Source organism: Lycium ferocissimum, chromosome 2 (assembly GCF_029784015.1).
Source record: "Lycium ferocissimum isolate CSIRO_LF1 chromosome 2, AGI_CSIRO_Lferr_CH_V1, whole genome shotgun sequence".
Classification (NCBI taxonomy): Eukaryota; Viridiplantae; Streptophyta; class Magnoliopsida; order Solanales; family Solanaceae; genus Lycium; species Lycium ferocissimum.
Window position 1 is genome coordinate 59,498,991 of NC_081343.1, and position 17,014 is coordinate 59,516,004.

Consider the following 17,014-nt stretch of genomic DNA (forward strand, 5'->3'; position numbering starts at 1 on the left):
TGAAAGAAGAGTTAAAATCAATGGAATACAACAAAGTCTGGGATCTCATTGAATTGCCAGAAAGTTCAAAAGAATCGGGTGTAGATGGGTCTTCAAGACCAAGCGCGATTCAAATGGCAATATTGAACGATATAAAGCTAGATTTGTTGCCAAGGGTTATACTCAGAAATAAGGCATTGATTATAAAGAGACATTTTCACCTGTCTCAAAGAAAGACTCGTTAAGAATTATTATGGCTTTGGTGGCTCATTATGATTTAGAGTTACACCAAATGGATATGAAAACTGCCTTTCTTAATGGAGACCTCAAGGAGGAAGTTTATAAGGACCAACCAGAGGGTTTCAAAATTAAAGGAAAAGGTCAAATGGTGTGTAAATTAAAGAGGTCAATATATGGACTCAAACAAGCCTCACGACAATGGTATATAAAGTTTAATGATACCATAACATCTTTTGGATTTAAGGAAAACACCGTTGATTGGTGTATATACCAAAAGATTAGTGGGAGCAAGTTTATATTCTTAGTCCTATATGTTGACGATATTTTGCTTGCTGCTAATGATTTAGGCATATTACGTGAGACGAAAGTTTTTCTCTCTAAGAATTTTGAAATAAAAGATGTGGGTGAGGCATCCTATGCGATAGGGATAGAAATATTCCGTGATAGATCACAAGGACTATTGGGACTGTCTCAAAAAGGCTATATCGAAAGATTTCTTGAGAGATTTAACATGAACAATTGTTCAGCAGGAGTTGTTCCAATTCAAAAGGGGGACAAATTTAGTCTCATGCAGTGTCCAAACAATGACGTAGAATGAAAAGAAATGGAGTCAATTCCTTGCTCTTCTATTGTTGGAAGTTTGATGTATGCTCAAACTTGCACAGGACCGGATATTAGTTTTGCGGTCGGAATGCTAAGAAGATATCAAAGTAACCCAGGAATTGATCACTGGAAAGCTGCAAAGAAAGTTTTGAGGTACCTAAAAGGAACGAAGGATTACGTGCTCACATATAGGGGATCCAACAGGTTGGAAGTCATTGGATACTCGGATTTAGATCATGGTGGATGTGTTGACACTAGAAAGTCCACTTTTGGTTACTTGTTCCTATTAGCTGAAGGAGAAATATCGTAGAAGAGTGCTAACCAATCCGTCATTGCTACATCCACAATGGAAGCTGAATTTGTGGCATGTTTTGAAGCCACAATTCTTGCATTATGGTTGCGGAACTTTATTTCAGGACTTGGGGTTGTCAACACCATTACCAAGCCGCTGAAAATTTATTGTGATAATACTGCAGCAATATTCTTCTCCAAGAACGATAAGTACTCCAAAGGTGCCAAACATATGGAATAAAGTACTTTACCATCAAGGATGAAGTTCAGAAACAAAGGGTGTCACTTGAGCATATTAGAAATGATCTCATGATTGCAGATCCGTTAACGAAAGGTTTACAACCTAAGACATTTAAAGAACATGTACATAGAATGGGTCTTGGTTGTACTTATGATTAATGTTTTTCCTTATGATGTTTGACACTCTGAGCTCAATTATGTGTTTCTGATATACATTAATGAATTTCCTGTTTCTCATAATGGTGTACACATTACTGTTTTGAGATATGACAGGATGAGTCTCAATGAGACATTATTGTGGACTATAATGTTAAATGTTTTATAGCTTATGAACGTATTATGATAAGTTGCTAATGTTGTAGTATATGGAAGGGAGTATATAGCACAAAATTATGTATAACCGCCATAACTCGCATTAGTGGTTTGTTATATTATGGTATGTATGATGGACATTATATAAGAGATTTATTTTATGCGCAACTAATGTTTATGTTGTTAAATATTAGTGTTATGCGATCATTGGGCCAAGTGGGAGAATGTTAGAATTTTATTAATTCTAATATGTCGCCCAATTAATGTAAAGCCCATAATTAATATTTAATGAAGAATAAATCTAGTCCGTTAGATCGTTACTTGATGGACGTACCGAATTAAGTCTCAACTCCTATAAACTGGTCCTCCCTCCACCCATTAGGGTTACCACAAAAAAATCTCTAATCTTTTTCCATCAGTGACGGCTGTGGTAACGTAAGACCAGGACAAGGAGATAGAAACCAGTTTCTACAATTAACGCTTCTGCTTTCGTGATAATGTCTTCCGCATCAGGTATGTTTACGATATTATTTCCATATAAGATTATTGTGTTCAGCATCCTGTGTGAATTAAGTTAATCTTACATATAATTCTGAAAAAAGTTTATGTTCTCTCAAAGACTCACGTATTTCTTCTTGTCCCACCATTCCAAACTCGAATACAGGTAGAGGCAGATAATTAATAATTAACCAATTCATAATAAACATAATTTAATATTGAGAAAATATATAATCGGGCTCATTGAGACATAGAGCCCGTTTGGATTGGCTTATAAGCTTATGGCGCTTTTCCTTTTTGAGTGTTTGGTCAAATTTAAAGTCATTTTGTGCTTAAAATAAGCTCAAAAATAATAATTCCATTTAACTTAGTTTATCTAAAAAAATTTAAAAACTTATAAGCCAAAAAAAAAATAAGTCGACTACCATTTAACTTATTTTTATCTAAATTTTATACCGCAAAATGCCTTTGCCTATGCCCAATCCAAACGGGCTCATAATCTTGTTGGGGTGACAAGGATACGTAGCTGACTAAATTTCAATACAAGAAGGAAATTGAATAGATGGAAAACCTTCAATCAGATTTTCTACTTGACGTTTCTTTGTGTCTGCAAAGCCTAGAAAACCGGTGGAGAAAAGCGGGGTTGAGTTATGGATAGTGACAAAATGTTTAATAAAGTTGACAGGTGCTTTCTCCATTCTCCAGGGTTATTATTACTCCATTTGGCAGTGCAGGTGTCCATTATTCTCCTTTCTTTTGAATGAGAAATGGATTCTACTCTCTCCACTTGTTACCTTCTAAACATTTATTCTTTCTCCAGCAAAAAATAATCTTTTATATTTGAAGCAGGATTAAATAGTTGCTTAAATATATTTGAGCTGTTTTAATCTCTTACAATTTTTTAAAATTGATTAGATGATTTAAAAGAAATATGAAGAAAATAAAATAAATGTGAACTCACATTTGGAGGTGGATAGGTTTTGCGGTTTATGCTATTTTTTAAGTTTTATGCTGCTTTTTGAGTTGTATTTTCAATTGTTTAAAAAAAAAAAAAATTAGTGTTACGATTTCTGAAATTTGATGAAACTAATTTTGTGATATTTCTAGTTAATTTTCTTTTTTGAAAAATATTGTCCTGAAAACTTACCACAAAAGTTTGTGAAGATAACTGGATAAGTGAGAGTGACTCAACCATCACTTTTGATGTTGTTCTTTACCACCTTTTCTTGAAGTAGAAGAATTACCTTATCTCTAGTTATAATTGCTTATTTTTCAAAAAGAGAGGAAAAGAAAAAAAAAGTGCTTATTTATAGAGTTGAGTTGTTTAGCTTAATATATATATATATATATATATATATATATATATATATATATTTTATTTTATTTTTGCTGTCGGAAGAAAATTGAAAATTTATCTAGGAAGTTCAGCGACAAAAACAGTCAACTATGATATAGGGGATGACTGAACAAAAAGACACGCACACCTATGAATTAAGATGGATCCAACTTTTAGGAACTCCACAAATTATAATTCTTTGTCTTTTTATGGTGGCAGGCTGGCCGCAGATGAATTCCTGTAAATGATTGATGCTACAGATTGTAAACAGGGAAAACTATTTGGCTATGAGTTCTCTTTCCTCTCTTTGAATGGATTCTTTTTTCTTTAGATATAAATTTAGGTCGCCTAGCTGACGAGAGGCATAATTTAAATAGTGAACTTAAATAAGTAATATCCCTTTCTAAACTACTGGGGAAATTGCCTCATGTGGTGGGCCTTTATTAGTCAAAAGGTGGTGATTCTGAATCGATATATATATATACACATATATCATACAGTCAAATTCAATATATAAAAGTAGATATTTTAACTAAAAAAATATAATTTGTGTTAACATTTAATTCTTACAACAACAACAACAACCACCATATACCCATTCACAAGTGAGTAGTTATATAAAGCAAAATTTTCATTCCATTCCTTTAATATTTTAACTTCCATTTTGATGAAATTATTTAATTCAAATCAAATTTGGAACCAGAATTTGACATTATAACTTATGTATCCTAATTTTGGGTGGCAAGTTATTTAGTTCTAAATAAATAATCTATACATAGTTAATAAACTTTTAAGACAAATACATAATTTAACTTTAAAAGATGGCTCCTCTCTGTGGATTAGGGGTTTGAACATGGATATGAAAAAAAATCTTTGGAGGAAGCGCTCCCCCCGAATAGGCGCGATGCGATGCGGATTAATTGTGATATCGAGCACCAATCGTAAAATCAAAGAACGCGAAAAATGAGGTAGGAGGTTATTTTTTGAAAAGTAGACTTTAAAAACAAAAACAAAAAAATTGACTTAAATAAATAAGATTAGGACCTAAAAAGTAATTAATTAAAAAGTTTTAAAAAAAATTGAAAAAAATTATTGTGAGGATATATAAAAGTCCCCATGTTTATGAAAAGTAGGACTTTAAAAACAAAAAATAAAAAAATTGACTTAAATAAATAAGATTAGGACATAAAAGTAATTAATTAAAAAGTTTTTAAAAAATTGGAAAATTATTGTGAGGATTACAAAAGTCCTCACATTTGCTCTTATATAATATAGTAATATATATATATATATATATATATATATATATATATATTTTAAGAAAAAAAGACAAAACAAAAAATTCATATAAAGCACATTTTTGTTTCTTAATGACAATCTTTATCGGAAACTCATTGCTAATTAAAAGTGGTTTGGTTGGGAACTTTGTGTAATTGTGTCGCATTTGTGTCTCATCTTTTATTTGTTTTCTTTCTGTTCGTCATTGTATATCCCTTTTATAAAAATGTGTTTTACAAAAGAAAATAGAATTGTTTATGGAAAGACTTATCAAATTAAAGTCATTTATTTGTTAATATAATTCTTGCTTATTAGTATTCTATTTTTAAAAAAAATTAATGACTCCATCCACCATATTAAAGCATGATAAATATTTTTTATGGTTGTTAAATATAATGAAATATTAAAATGATAGTTTAGTTTTAGGTATTAAAATTTTTTGAGACAAGACTCCCACATCCACCACTAAGCTATACCTATAAGCCTTGGGTGGCAACTTTTCTGATATACTCACAAGATATAGAGTTCGGAACCAAAATGACTCATTAAAAATCAAAGTGAACAAAAATACCCCAAAAAAAAATTTGGTACAAAAATACCTTTAGCGTAAAAAGATTTTTCGAGTAGCTAAAACACTTAACCGTGATTTGAGTCGAACCGCCTTTAATTGAATTAGTTAAGTTGTAAAAATAATGCGCTAAACCAAACTCTCTCTCTATAGCGCAAGATTAAAAACTGCGATATAGGACTCCACCATTTTCCCAAAACATCCTCTTATTTCATTTTCACACTTTTTTACGTAGTTTAGCCGTATATTAATCATGCTTTGAGACTGAACTTCGATATTTTATATAACCCTACTTATATTTGTACGATTAATAAGGTATATATATAATACATCAAGGATACGCAAAAGTTTGGATTGTCGTTTCGTATGGTTGAAAAGTGCTCGAAGTCCTTTTTTGTTTGAAGACTTGTAGTCATTAGCTTTACGTTATTTATGTTTTAGGGTTTCGTGTTATTTTTAAATTAATGCTTAACTCTATTTCGAATGTGTCACTTTTTTTTTCTTTTTTAATTATCAATTTAGGATGTGACACTACAAACAATAATAAAGACTAAGATAATATTTATAAATATAAATAGAAATGTAAAAAATATATAATATATTAGAAAAGCAAAAAATATATAATATTTACTTAAACTGTACAACACTATTGTATATATACTATCGTGGATGGGTCCCACATATGGTATGCCTGAGGCTATCCCTAGAGACTATCCCTAGGCCTAAGGCTCATACCATCCCCACCGCCCTCACCATCGTCTCCATCTTCTTTTTTCTTAAGAACCGTAGACGCTCTAAGTCATGATCATCTCTTCCCACAGTTGGGCCCGTGCGCCCTTGACTAGAACCTCGGCGAGCTGGGTGCCGGAAACTTGACCTCTTCCTCGTCGGGAGTCGCCACTGCAGGCGCCGAAGGATGAACCTGAAAAATATATAATAATTAGTATCATTTCTTATTTATTCAATTGAATACATTAATGTTTGTTGAATAATCAAACATGTGTATCGATAGGCGCCTGAGTATGCTCCTGAGGTGGGTCTGTAGGCGTCTGAGATGGGGTTGGTACGGAATATGATGTAGTCTCATGGACGAGACGTTGTTAGAAGTCCAAATAAAGGTTATAAAAATTAAATAAATATTTACCTTATATTGAATAAAATTGATTTTAAGTAAAAATCTTACTCGTGCCTCGATAGTCTCGAGAAGACACCTCTGCCTCGACGAGTCGATGAGAAGGCTCATGAATGGATCGCTCCTGTGGACCTACCAAAGATTGAATCCTAAAATATGAAAAAAAAAAAAAAATGAAATAATAAGTAACATACATATTTAAAATAAGCACTTTAAATAATCAAATATGTATTTTAAATATTGACCTTATATTGAATAAAACTAATTTTAATAAAAAGCTTACTGGCTCGACAATACACGGGAAGAAGACGGCGAGCTCTACAGGCCCATGGGAAAACGCCGAGTGGGTGGCTCGTGAACCTGGAGCCGAATCCTAAAATATAAAATATTACTAAATAATGAGTAACATATATATTTAAAATAAGTAATTTAAATGAACAAATAAGTATTTTAAATACTAACCGGGATCAAAAACTCATCGAAATCAAGAATTCTGGTTCCCTCTAAATTCCTCACAGGCCGCACATCAGCTAATGAAGCGCGTAATGCCGCCCAATCGACATTATCACACTCCTCCATGTATGTATTTTGACTCGGCCGTGATGAAGACTCAGGTATCTTAGCAAGTAGGAGCGCCGACGTAAACGTAAGTGAGTCCCCGTGTGAAGCCGCCACCTCCGGAATGACGTGCGGGATGGACTAAAACGGGACCATCCTCTGGAATAGGATCGGCCTTATCTACCTCTTATCTACCAGATGGTGTCCTTCACCACCGGGTCCTCTAGCAGCACCAGCTACATGCACAAAGATCCTCCTGCGAAGACGCGTCACCGCATCCCTCACTCGTGCGATGGGTGTATAGGCTAGCCCATGGTCCTCTGCGAGCACCCGGTCCTCCTCTGCGGCGCCGGCCAACACTCGGCCTGCGGGAACAGGCTCCCGCATGCGCCTAATCTCTCCTGCCTGCCGGATACCATCCTCGGATATCCGTACCATCTCCGACGCAAGCCCCACAAGCCCGGGGTAAGGCATATGCTCTAACCCCAACATGCGTAATCGTTGTACCCGCCACCGCATTTGTGTTCAACCTTGAAAAAAAAAAAAAATTTTTGAAAAGTTATTTTTTAATGCAATTAAATAAATCTAAATACGATAAACTTACTAATGCCTGCATCGCCACACGAGTATCCCACATCCACTTGCGGACGCAAAGTCCGGGTCGTCGATCAATTCCAAAGGATCCGATGATACCAAAGACACGTGTAATCCCTAACGGGAGTCACATGGACGACCACCGCTAAAGTACCCAACCTGTCCTGCCAACACGAGAGCCGACAACTACGAAAGCCAGAAAAATCATCATTAACGCAACCCGATAGTCCCGCTGGTAGTGTCGGAGCCTGCGACGGACGTCGGGGGTATACTGTACGTGTGCGCCCAAAGCTGTCGTAAGACACGCTTGGGCATGTGGTCCTTTACGATGTCCGGGTATATCACTGGACACCGTGACCCGCCAAACCCCCGACCTCGCCCCGCAAAAGGCTAGCAAACCATCCAATATAGCGTACGGCGTCCATATGAATACCGCATAACATATAAATACAAATCAATGATCACCAAGTAGAAAAGACGTTTAATCAAATTAATAATGTAAAGTTAAATAGTTTTACCGCATCGTCCGTTATGTGATCAAGCTGGTCCGGGAATAGAAGAATACTGTGGTGCATATCTACATCCCGATCAAAACACGTTGTCCACCTCCTCGCATAAAGCATGTCAATCTCGAGGTGATGCCTAGGTACGGTTAAAAAGGCACATCCTCTCTCATGCCCTTAACTATAAGCGATATTAGAAAATACGATTGTTTAGTCGTCGTTTCAATAAGTTTGTTATTAAAGGAACGCACACTTAAAATATTACCTGGAGAAGAGCAAAAAATCCATACACACACGACTAATAGAAACATTGCCGCACCAATAGACGGTCGGTATAAGCATTTGTAAAGGTACGCTAAAACAAAATAGCACCGTTCTATAGTTCCAAGCGATCCAGATGCTCCAAGAAGACTAAATATCGTAAACTAACAAAGGCACCCGATGAGTTCGGGAACAAGATGCACTCAAATATAATAAGCAGGTACAAACGGGCATGATGATCAACAACGTCCCGCGGGTGCCTCCCAACACGATCTGATCCCTCCAAATTAGTATAGCAGTGCACTAATTTGAACCCGACTCGTCCCGACATCTAGCCCTCTCGCACTGTGCACGGCTGCGAGCCTAGTCAATTATGTTACCCATGTCCTACCAGGAAAAGGCTCGTACCGAGCGTATAATGGCTCTCCATCTATCCACAATCCAAAGAGGACCTCCAATCGTGGCCTCACCAGTGCGAAGATGGAAAGTATGTGTCTCCGGCCTCCACCGCTCAACCATGGCCGTAATGAGCGCCCAATCATGTTGTACCCGACCAACGGACACGCAACGATAGATGCCGCCCCGAAACAATATCTCTAAGACGCGAGGGTATGGGGGGCGCTCGCGTAAAAGAGTCCACGCTCCTCGCGGCCTACGGGGACCCGAGCCTAGTCGATATCCCTATAATACCAGCCCATAATAACTCTGACCTATGATTGCCTTGCAAAGACAATATTGATCTATCATCGGGCCCAGGGTGAACTGCGCGCCCTGGGTGATCATCGGGCCCGGGGGGGACATTCGGATCCATGAAAATGTCCGGTCTGTACAAACTAAATTAGTCATTATTCTTGGAATGAATGAGAAATTATATTAACTAATTAATAATTTGTAAGGAATATGTGAATTATGTTGTAGTATATCTTGTGAATAATTAACATGGGATAAATAATTTCACAAATAAATAAAATAATAATGGCATATTTAACATAATAGGAGATTAATTATTTAGATAGTCTTTTCCAAAATTATTTTCACTCTCTAACCAAATATTGGAAGAAAATAATTATTTTCAACATAACTTTCGTCATATTAAATGTGGCAAAATTTAATATGTGATAGTAAGGACATGTGGTTTTGAATTATGTGATGGCAAAGACTTTTTAAGTTAATTAGTTTGGGAATCAAAATTCAAAGTAGCTATATTTGTTTAGAACTCTATTTCGAATATGTGATATATTTTTAGTTGACCAAATAGCCAACACAAATATGATAAAATTAGACTAAAAGAGTGTATTTGTCGACTACATATTTTCCTACAAACTTTTCATTTTTATCGTTAACCTATGTATTTATGAAAAGAAGAACTTTAACTATTCCTTTAGATAATCTTTTTTTATTTAACATATATATTCATGCTTTTAAAATAATATAGATTTAACAATTCATAATCATTTAGAACTTGTTTGGATGGTTGTTACCTATTGTATTATATAGTGTAGTTAGTTTAAATACAATGTTTGTTTTGATTGTTACTTTAATTTTATTGTATCGTATCGTTAAATCCATTATTATGTAACGACGAAAAGTCCTATTTTATGTAACGACTGATTTGGTCCTATACAGTACAACACAATACGATACATTATGAAACAATACATAACAATCATCCAAACAAAGTGTTAACAAAAATAATAATTCATTAACAATCAACTTCTTTCAATTCATAATCAATATTTAGCAACTAATTAATTCATAATCAATATTTAACAAATAATCAATTAAGAAAATAATAATTCATTAACAATTAACAATTCATAAATAATTAACAATTCATAAACAATTAACAAATTCACAACTCATAAACATATAACAACTTAATAATTCATAAACATTTAACCAATTAACAATTCATACACATTTAACAATAATGAATTTGCCAAAAAAAAAAAAAAAAAAGTGATGGCAAAAGCCACCTTTCTTCAAAATTTCGATCAAACAAAAAAAAAAAATGAAATTTGACTTTTTTAAAAAAATTAACGACGATTAAATGTTAAATATGCGTACAATATAATATATATAACAAATTAATAACAAAAGTTCTTAGTAGAAAACCTTAATTGAAGATTTTTGTAGAACTGTGTTAATCGAGTTGTACGCCGCTTGTTCTCACAAATACGAAGAATCTAAATTTCCCAACGAAAATTAATAGAAAACAACCTTTTTTAAAAAATTTTAACGCCACTAGAGGGACCAGTGGTGGAGTCGAAGGCATTTTATGGTGGACCCTATGGCGCAGTACTTCATTGCGCTATAGGGGATAGAGAGTTTGGTTTAGTGCACTATTTTACTGCGCTAAAGCAGTTAACGGCTCCGTCACGGTTAAGTGCTTAAAGTTATTTTTGTACCAATTTTTTTTTCTTTTGGGTATTTTTGTTCAATTTGATTTTTAATGGCTCATTTTGGTTCCGGACTCCCAAATATATACTACGCTATACTGTAAAAGTCTGTAACCTTAATAAAAGGCGGACCAATTAGAATTCTTTATTTGAAATGCAGGAAGATTCATGATGTTGTCTCATTTGGGACATAAATAATATTTCTCTATTTATTTTCAAATATTGGCTGGCTATCAATATATGAAATACCGTTTAAATATTAAAAATATTATTTTTAAGAGTATTACAAGTGAAATAATAAAGGGGAACTTACTCAAATGACTATATTTTGAGATTTTTTTTTTTTTTTTTTAGGCATAGCTACACTTTAGCTAATTACTTTTCGTAGCTATAGTAGATTGTATTCGCGCGCTACAGTAGATTGTATTCAAAATTTGGCTAAATAAGATTTCACTGTATTCAAGTTCAGATTTCGTTGTATTCAAGTCAAATGTATTCAACTCAACTGTATTCATTTGTAGCTACTTTTACACTGTATTCACTTTATTATATTTTAAATTGGTTGTATACAAAAAAATATTCTTCAAAATACATGAAATAAAAATACACCCCCAAACACAATTTTGCACTAAAAATTAACGAATACACTCAAATATTGAATACAAGAAATTAAATACACCCCAAACACTGGATTGTATGTTAAAAATATTTGAATACAATGAATTTTATACTAAAAAATTAATGAATACACTCATAAAGAAACACTATTTTTCAGATCCGACACCAAAAAATGACCGGATCTGAAATTACAGGGTGAAGGAGACACGATGCTACGGGCGGCGGAGTTGTAAGCGGTCGCCTTCAGTGAGGGAGAAGAGAGAGAGACGGCGAACAACAACAACCACGACCAACAACAATAACAACACCGTCAAAACGGGAAAGATCTGGTCGGTTGAGGTCTTTTCGCTTTTCTCTATTTTGCTTTGATCGTTTCCAAGTCATCTAGTGGTTAGTGGCGGTCACGACATCGTTGTGTAAATTTAGATCTGGCGTTGGTGGTGGGTCACGGTGAACGGTGCATGAAGATGAACAGTGAACGGTGGAAGGCGTTGTGACGGTGATCGTCGCCGGCGCAATGATGGCCGGAGCTCGTTCGCCAGAGCTCCGACGGCGGTCGTAGGCTAAGAGCATAAACAGTGAAGATAAAAAGAAATTTATAAATAATTATAATAAAGTATTCCACTTTAAATATATATATGTAACTATTAATTGTATTTAACATATTACTTTTAGCTATTGGATGTAATTAATCTAAACTATAGCTATTAAATATAAATATGTACTAGAGTTAGTTATGCCATGTAAATTTTTCAATAATAAATTTCTCTTTTAAAAAAAAAAATCAATAATTTTTCAAGTGAAATTCAATGATGATAACATGAACTTTAAATATTATCTTTTTGTTAACTCCAACTAAATGTTATCGGAACGCCTCGGCATGTTTTTATTGATGAAGTACACCATATAGCCCTTTTTTTTTGGTTAAAACCATATAGCCCTTTTGGTGACCTGGATGTAGCTCACTAAGATAGGTTGTTAGCATTATTTAAAAGTTACTAATAAAGTTTTAGTACGTATTACATTATAATATGACTTCTTTATTAAATTTGACCAACTGTAATCAAATGCCTTTAATACTTGATATATGTATTGAAACTGCTTCACTCTTCATCGGGAAAAGGGTCAAAAATGCCCTCTACTTTGGAGAAAAAGGCTAAGAGCCCGTTTGCGCTTACCGAAAAGCTTAAAAGTTCACCGAAAATTGTACTTATAAGTTATTTTAAAGCCATTTTTAAGCATTTAACCGTGATCATTTATAAATCATTTTGTCTTAAAATGTTTCAAAAAATAAATTGGGGTAGCCCAATATTTTTTTTCATAAGTTGTTTAAATTTTTTATAAGTCGCTTTTTTAAGCTAAGCCAAATGGGCCCTAAAAATATTCTCCATTATAGATTTGAATAAAAAATACCCCTCCAGTCATTAAAGTTTTTAAATATACCCCTATCTTAACGGAAATCTCTAAATCTCTCAAAATAACCCGATTTCACTTTTAAACCCACTTTATTTAAACCCGACCCAATTAAATAAAAAACGCATATGAGTTCAACTTGTTCTCAAGTCCTACATCTGGAGCCACTAGGCATATGAGCGGGTAACTCATATACTTTTTTTTATTTAGTTGGGTCAGGTTTAAATAGAACAATTAAAAATAAAATTAGATTATGTTAGAAATTTCCGTTAAGATAAGAATATATTTAAAAACTTTAATAATGAGAGACGTATTTTTTTATCCAAATTTATAACGAAAAATATTTTTAGTCCTTTTTCCCAAAATAAAGGGACTTTTTTGACCCTTTGCCCTTCTTCATCCTCTTTTTTCCACTTTTTTAAACACCAAAAACCAAATGCATATGTGTCAGCCTAGTTATCCCAAGTTGGTGCTTTTTAAGGTGACTTTTTGAGGAACCGGTACAATCTCACCGCCGAAGCGTCACATAATTGGGCGCCTGGATCATCGTACGAGCTATTCCGACATGACAACACAAAAACAGACATTACCATTTTATGACTTCTCTATTCTCTCCTCCATCAACATTAACCCCCAAAGGATGCTTCGTTTTGAGGAGATTTGTGTATACTAGAAAGAAGTAATAGAAGATAAAAGAGTATCATTCTATAAATTCCTTTGTCTCAGATTTCTCTTTTTTCCTCCCCGGTTCTCTGTTTCTCCAAGAATCTAGTAATGTGGTCATCAAGTAGTGACAACAGGGGACTTTCAAATTCTTATAAATCATCATCATCATCATCATCATTAATATCTACATCTTCTTCATCTCCTTCCCCATTTTCTCCAAGACTTAGAACCATGGAAGAAGTGTGGAAAGACATTAATCTTTCTTCTCTTCATGACCACTGTACTAATTACTCTAGAGACCATGATCATCATAATCATCGTCAAGCTGCTAATTTTGGTGGGATGATTTTACAAGATTTCTTGGCTAGACCCTTTGCTCATTCACCCTCACCAGCAGCAACAGCCTCCCCTATTCCAGCAAATCCAGCTACTACTACTATGCTGAATTTGAACTTTGTTCCAGACCTTCATTTCTTTGATAATAACAACTTAGACCCTTTAAGGCAAAACACAATCTTGCACCAACCAACTAGTATGATTGCTCAAGTTCCATTTGAGGCCTTGGCTTCGGTGAATGCTAGTGGAAGAAAGAGGGTTGTCACTGAAACAGAGAACAATTCTACTGGGGGCAGCAGAAATAAGAGGATGATCAAGAACCGTGAGTCTGCTGCTAGATCAAGAGCTAGAAAGCAGGAAAGTATTAGCACTTTCTTAATCGTTGTTTTAAAAATGTTTTCTTGTTGTCTTGTCGTTTTTTTAGCAATAAACTATGTTTGTTAAACTAAAGATGGTCACTGCCCTTTTCGCCAAAATAATAAAAACTGAAAAGGACAATACATAAAATAGTAAAAACTATGTTTGGTATGATACACGTAAATAAATCAAGCTAGCTCTTGTCACACTTTGCTGCTTCTGTCTGTTCCTTCTATGTTCTTGTTTTGGACAATATGCTGAGTCTCCTCTGTTTCTTGGTTTTCCCATTGATGTTCTCCATAACTTGCAAGGGGCGGAGCTAGAGCTTCACTTACAATTTTGGCTCGGCCTCTTTATTTTTAAAAATTTACTTAATATGTATAAATACTTAATTTATTAAGAACACAGTAAGTTACATTTTTTAGAATGCAGAATTCATAAACTTAAAATTATAGCTCCGCTGCAGGCTTATATGAATGAGTTGGAGGTGGAAGTAGCCCATTTAGTGGAAGAGAATGCCAGGCTCAAGAAGCAGCAGCAACAGGTCCTTTCTTTTACCATTTTTTTGCTTTTCCATTGTGAAGATTTATTCGGCTCATAACTACTTCCTCTGTCTCAAAATATTTGTGGCATTTTTCATTTACAGCCCTATTAAGAAGGTAACATTTTGACTATTTTATCCTCTTTAACATATTTCATCATGGTCTCTTTCCTCAATAAATATTTATTCTATTAATAATGAAATCTCTTAAATATTGATATGTGAAGTCATAAAATTAGCCCATTGATGTAATTAATATAAGGATAAAATGAAAAAAAACTACTTAATTTTATTTTGAATAAATAAAACAATAAATATTTTGAGACTAGTATATTTAGTGGATCGATGAATATTTTGAGACGGAGGGAGTAATGATTCCCTTGATTAGAAAAAATTAAGGATATAAATGACTCATCATTTTAGTGGTGTTTTCTTAATTTGGCCAGTTACACTTAGCTGCAGCTGCTCAAGTTCCCAAAAAGAACTCTCTGTATCGGTCATCAACTGCCCCATTTTGAGAAGTTTCAGAGGAAAGCTTGAGAAAAAGGTGTGATAGTAAATTTTAGAAGATTTATCAAGTGCTGCTACTACTACTACTATTTCTGTAACTCTTCCCATTTGTCCTTTTTGTTTGTAATATGAACTGAGTACTGTTGTTTGGTGGTGGCCGTGTGGGCCGATGAATATTTATCACTAGCTAGCCCCCACAAAAGAAAGGAAAATAGGCTTGTGATTTAAGGAAAGTGTAGGGCAATATCAAATAGGAAGACGGTTTAGTCTTTTATGGTAATGGAAACAATCACCAGCAAACTAGCTGGAATTTGTATTTCCCTCTTTGTTTGGACCTTAGGGTCTGTTTGGAAAGCCACCGGTAATTGGAATTGGTGTAATTACTACCCTAGTAATTACAAATAGGAAGACGGTTTAGTCTTTTATGGTAATGAAAACAATCACCAGCAGACTAGCTGGAATTTGTATTTCCCTCTTTGTTTGGACCTTAGGGTCTGTTTGGAAAGCCACTTGGTAATTAGAATTGGTGTAATTATTACCCTAGATTAGTAATTGATTGTAATTAAAAATGACTTATTTGTTTGTCATAATGTAATTACAGTGTAATTACAAGCGTCTTTGTTTGGTTGCACAAGTGTAATTACAAAGTTAGTTTAATTTAAAAATAAAACTTAACTATAAAAAATTAAAAATTAATATTTAAATGTTAATTTTTAAAGGCACATATTAGTTTGACACATTGCTCCTTGAAAATATGTTAATTAATAATCGTATATTTGTAACTAATATTGTAAAAAATAGTTGATATATAATTTCAAATTAATAATATTTTTATTTTTATTGATTAGAAAACTTAAAAGCATAATTTTTTTGTGAGAACATCATTGGATTTGATGTTTGAAAAAAAAAGAATATTTATAACTATAATGTCACAATATTATTCAAATGTTTAACAAAAATTCTATCAATTATAAGTGAAAAGTAAACAAGCAGCAATGTGAAATAATAAGTCAATAGTACTAAAACAAATAAATTAAAGTCTATATATAACCTAAATTCAAAATCCAAAAGATTTTTTTTTAACATAATACTCTTATGTCAAATTCCAATACTACATAAGTAAGTTTCAACGTAACATAAGTAAATACTCTTATAATTCAAAAGAAAGGGAAAATATAAGTCTATAACCACATTCACAACGAAATTCTACTTTAATAACGTCACTCATTATATACTAAGTTTGTTAATGACTCATTCTTTCTAATATTAAGAGATGTAGTTTCAAAAATTAGAATAATAATAAGATTATGCAAAATGAATAAAATGAAAAAATTAAAAAATACAAGCAATTACATGAAACCACAAGAAGTAAATGTTGGGAATGAGAAGAAAGGAAATGAAATAAAAATAATATAAAAAGAAAAATATATTTTAAAAAAATAAAAATAATTAAAAAGTAAAAAGAAAAAATAAATTAATTAATAGAAATTAAAAAAATAAATTAGAAAAGCAAAGAAAAATAAATTAGAAAAACAAAGAAATTAAAATAAAATAAAAAAGAAATTAAATATTATAAATTAAAAAAGAAAGAAATAAAATAAAATAAAAAAGAAATAAATTAAAAAGTAACCCTGTAATTACAGGGTGTAATTAATTAGGCCCCCCCTTTGAGAATTGGAGAGTAATTCACCCCGTCAATTACACACAATTCTCAAGTGTAATTACACCTCAAATAAATGTGTCAAACTATGTAATTATATCCAATTACAATTACCTGGGTG

General features: G+C 33.3%; 1 protein-coding gene across 1 annotated transcript; it reads left to right on the top strand.

The window, feature by feature from the left end:
• Positions 1-13,270: 13,270 nt before the first annotated feature.
• LOC132048268 (protein FD-like) lies at positions 13,271-15,435 on the top strand. Its single transcript, XM_059439173.1, has 3 exons — positions 13,271-14,178; positions 14,645-14,726; positions 15,170-15,435. The coding sequence occupies exons 1-3, from the start codon at positions 13,598-13,600 to the stop codon at positions 15,239-15,241; spliced, it is 735 nt and encodes a 244-aa protein (XP_059295156.1). The 5' UTR covers positions 13,271-13,597; the 3' UTR covers positions 15,242-15,435.
• Positions 15,436-17,014: the final 1,579 nt, after the last annotated feature.

Bases quoted from the DNA above. Each gene is read 5' to 3' on its own strand.
- LOC132048268 (XM_059439173.1), top strand. From the start codon at position 13,598: ATGTGGTCATCAAGTAGTGACAACAGGGGACTTTCAAATTCTTATAAA. The intron at 14,179-14,644 runs GCAGGAAAGTAT...TATAGCTCCGCT, and splicing joins GCTAGATCAAGAGCTAGAAA to GCAGGCTTATATGAATGAGT. The intron at 14,727-15,169 runs GTCCTTTCTTTT...TAATTTGGCCAG, and splicing joins TCAAGAAGCAGCAGCAACAG to TTACACTTAGCTGCAGCTGC.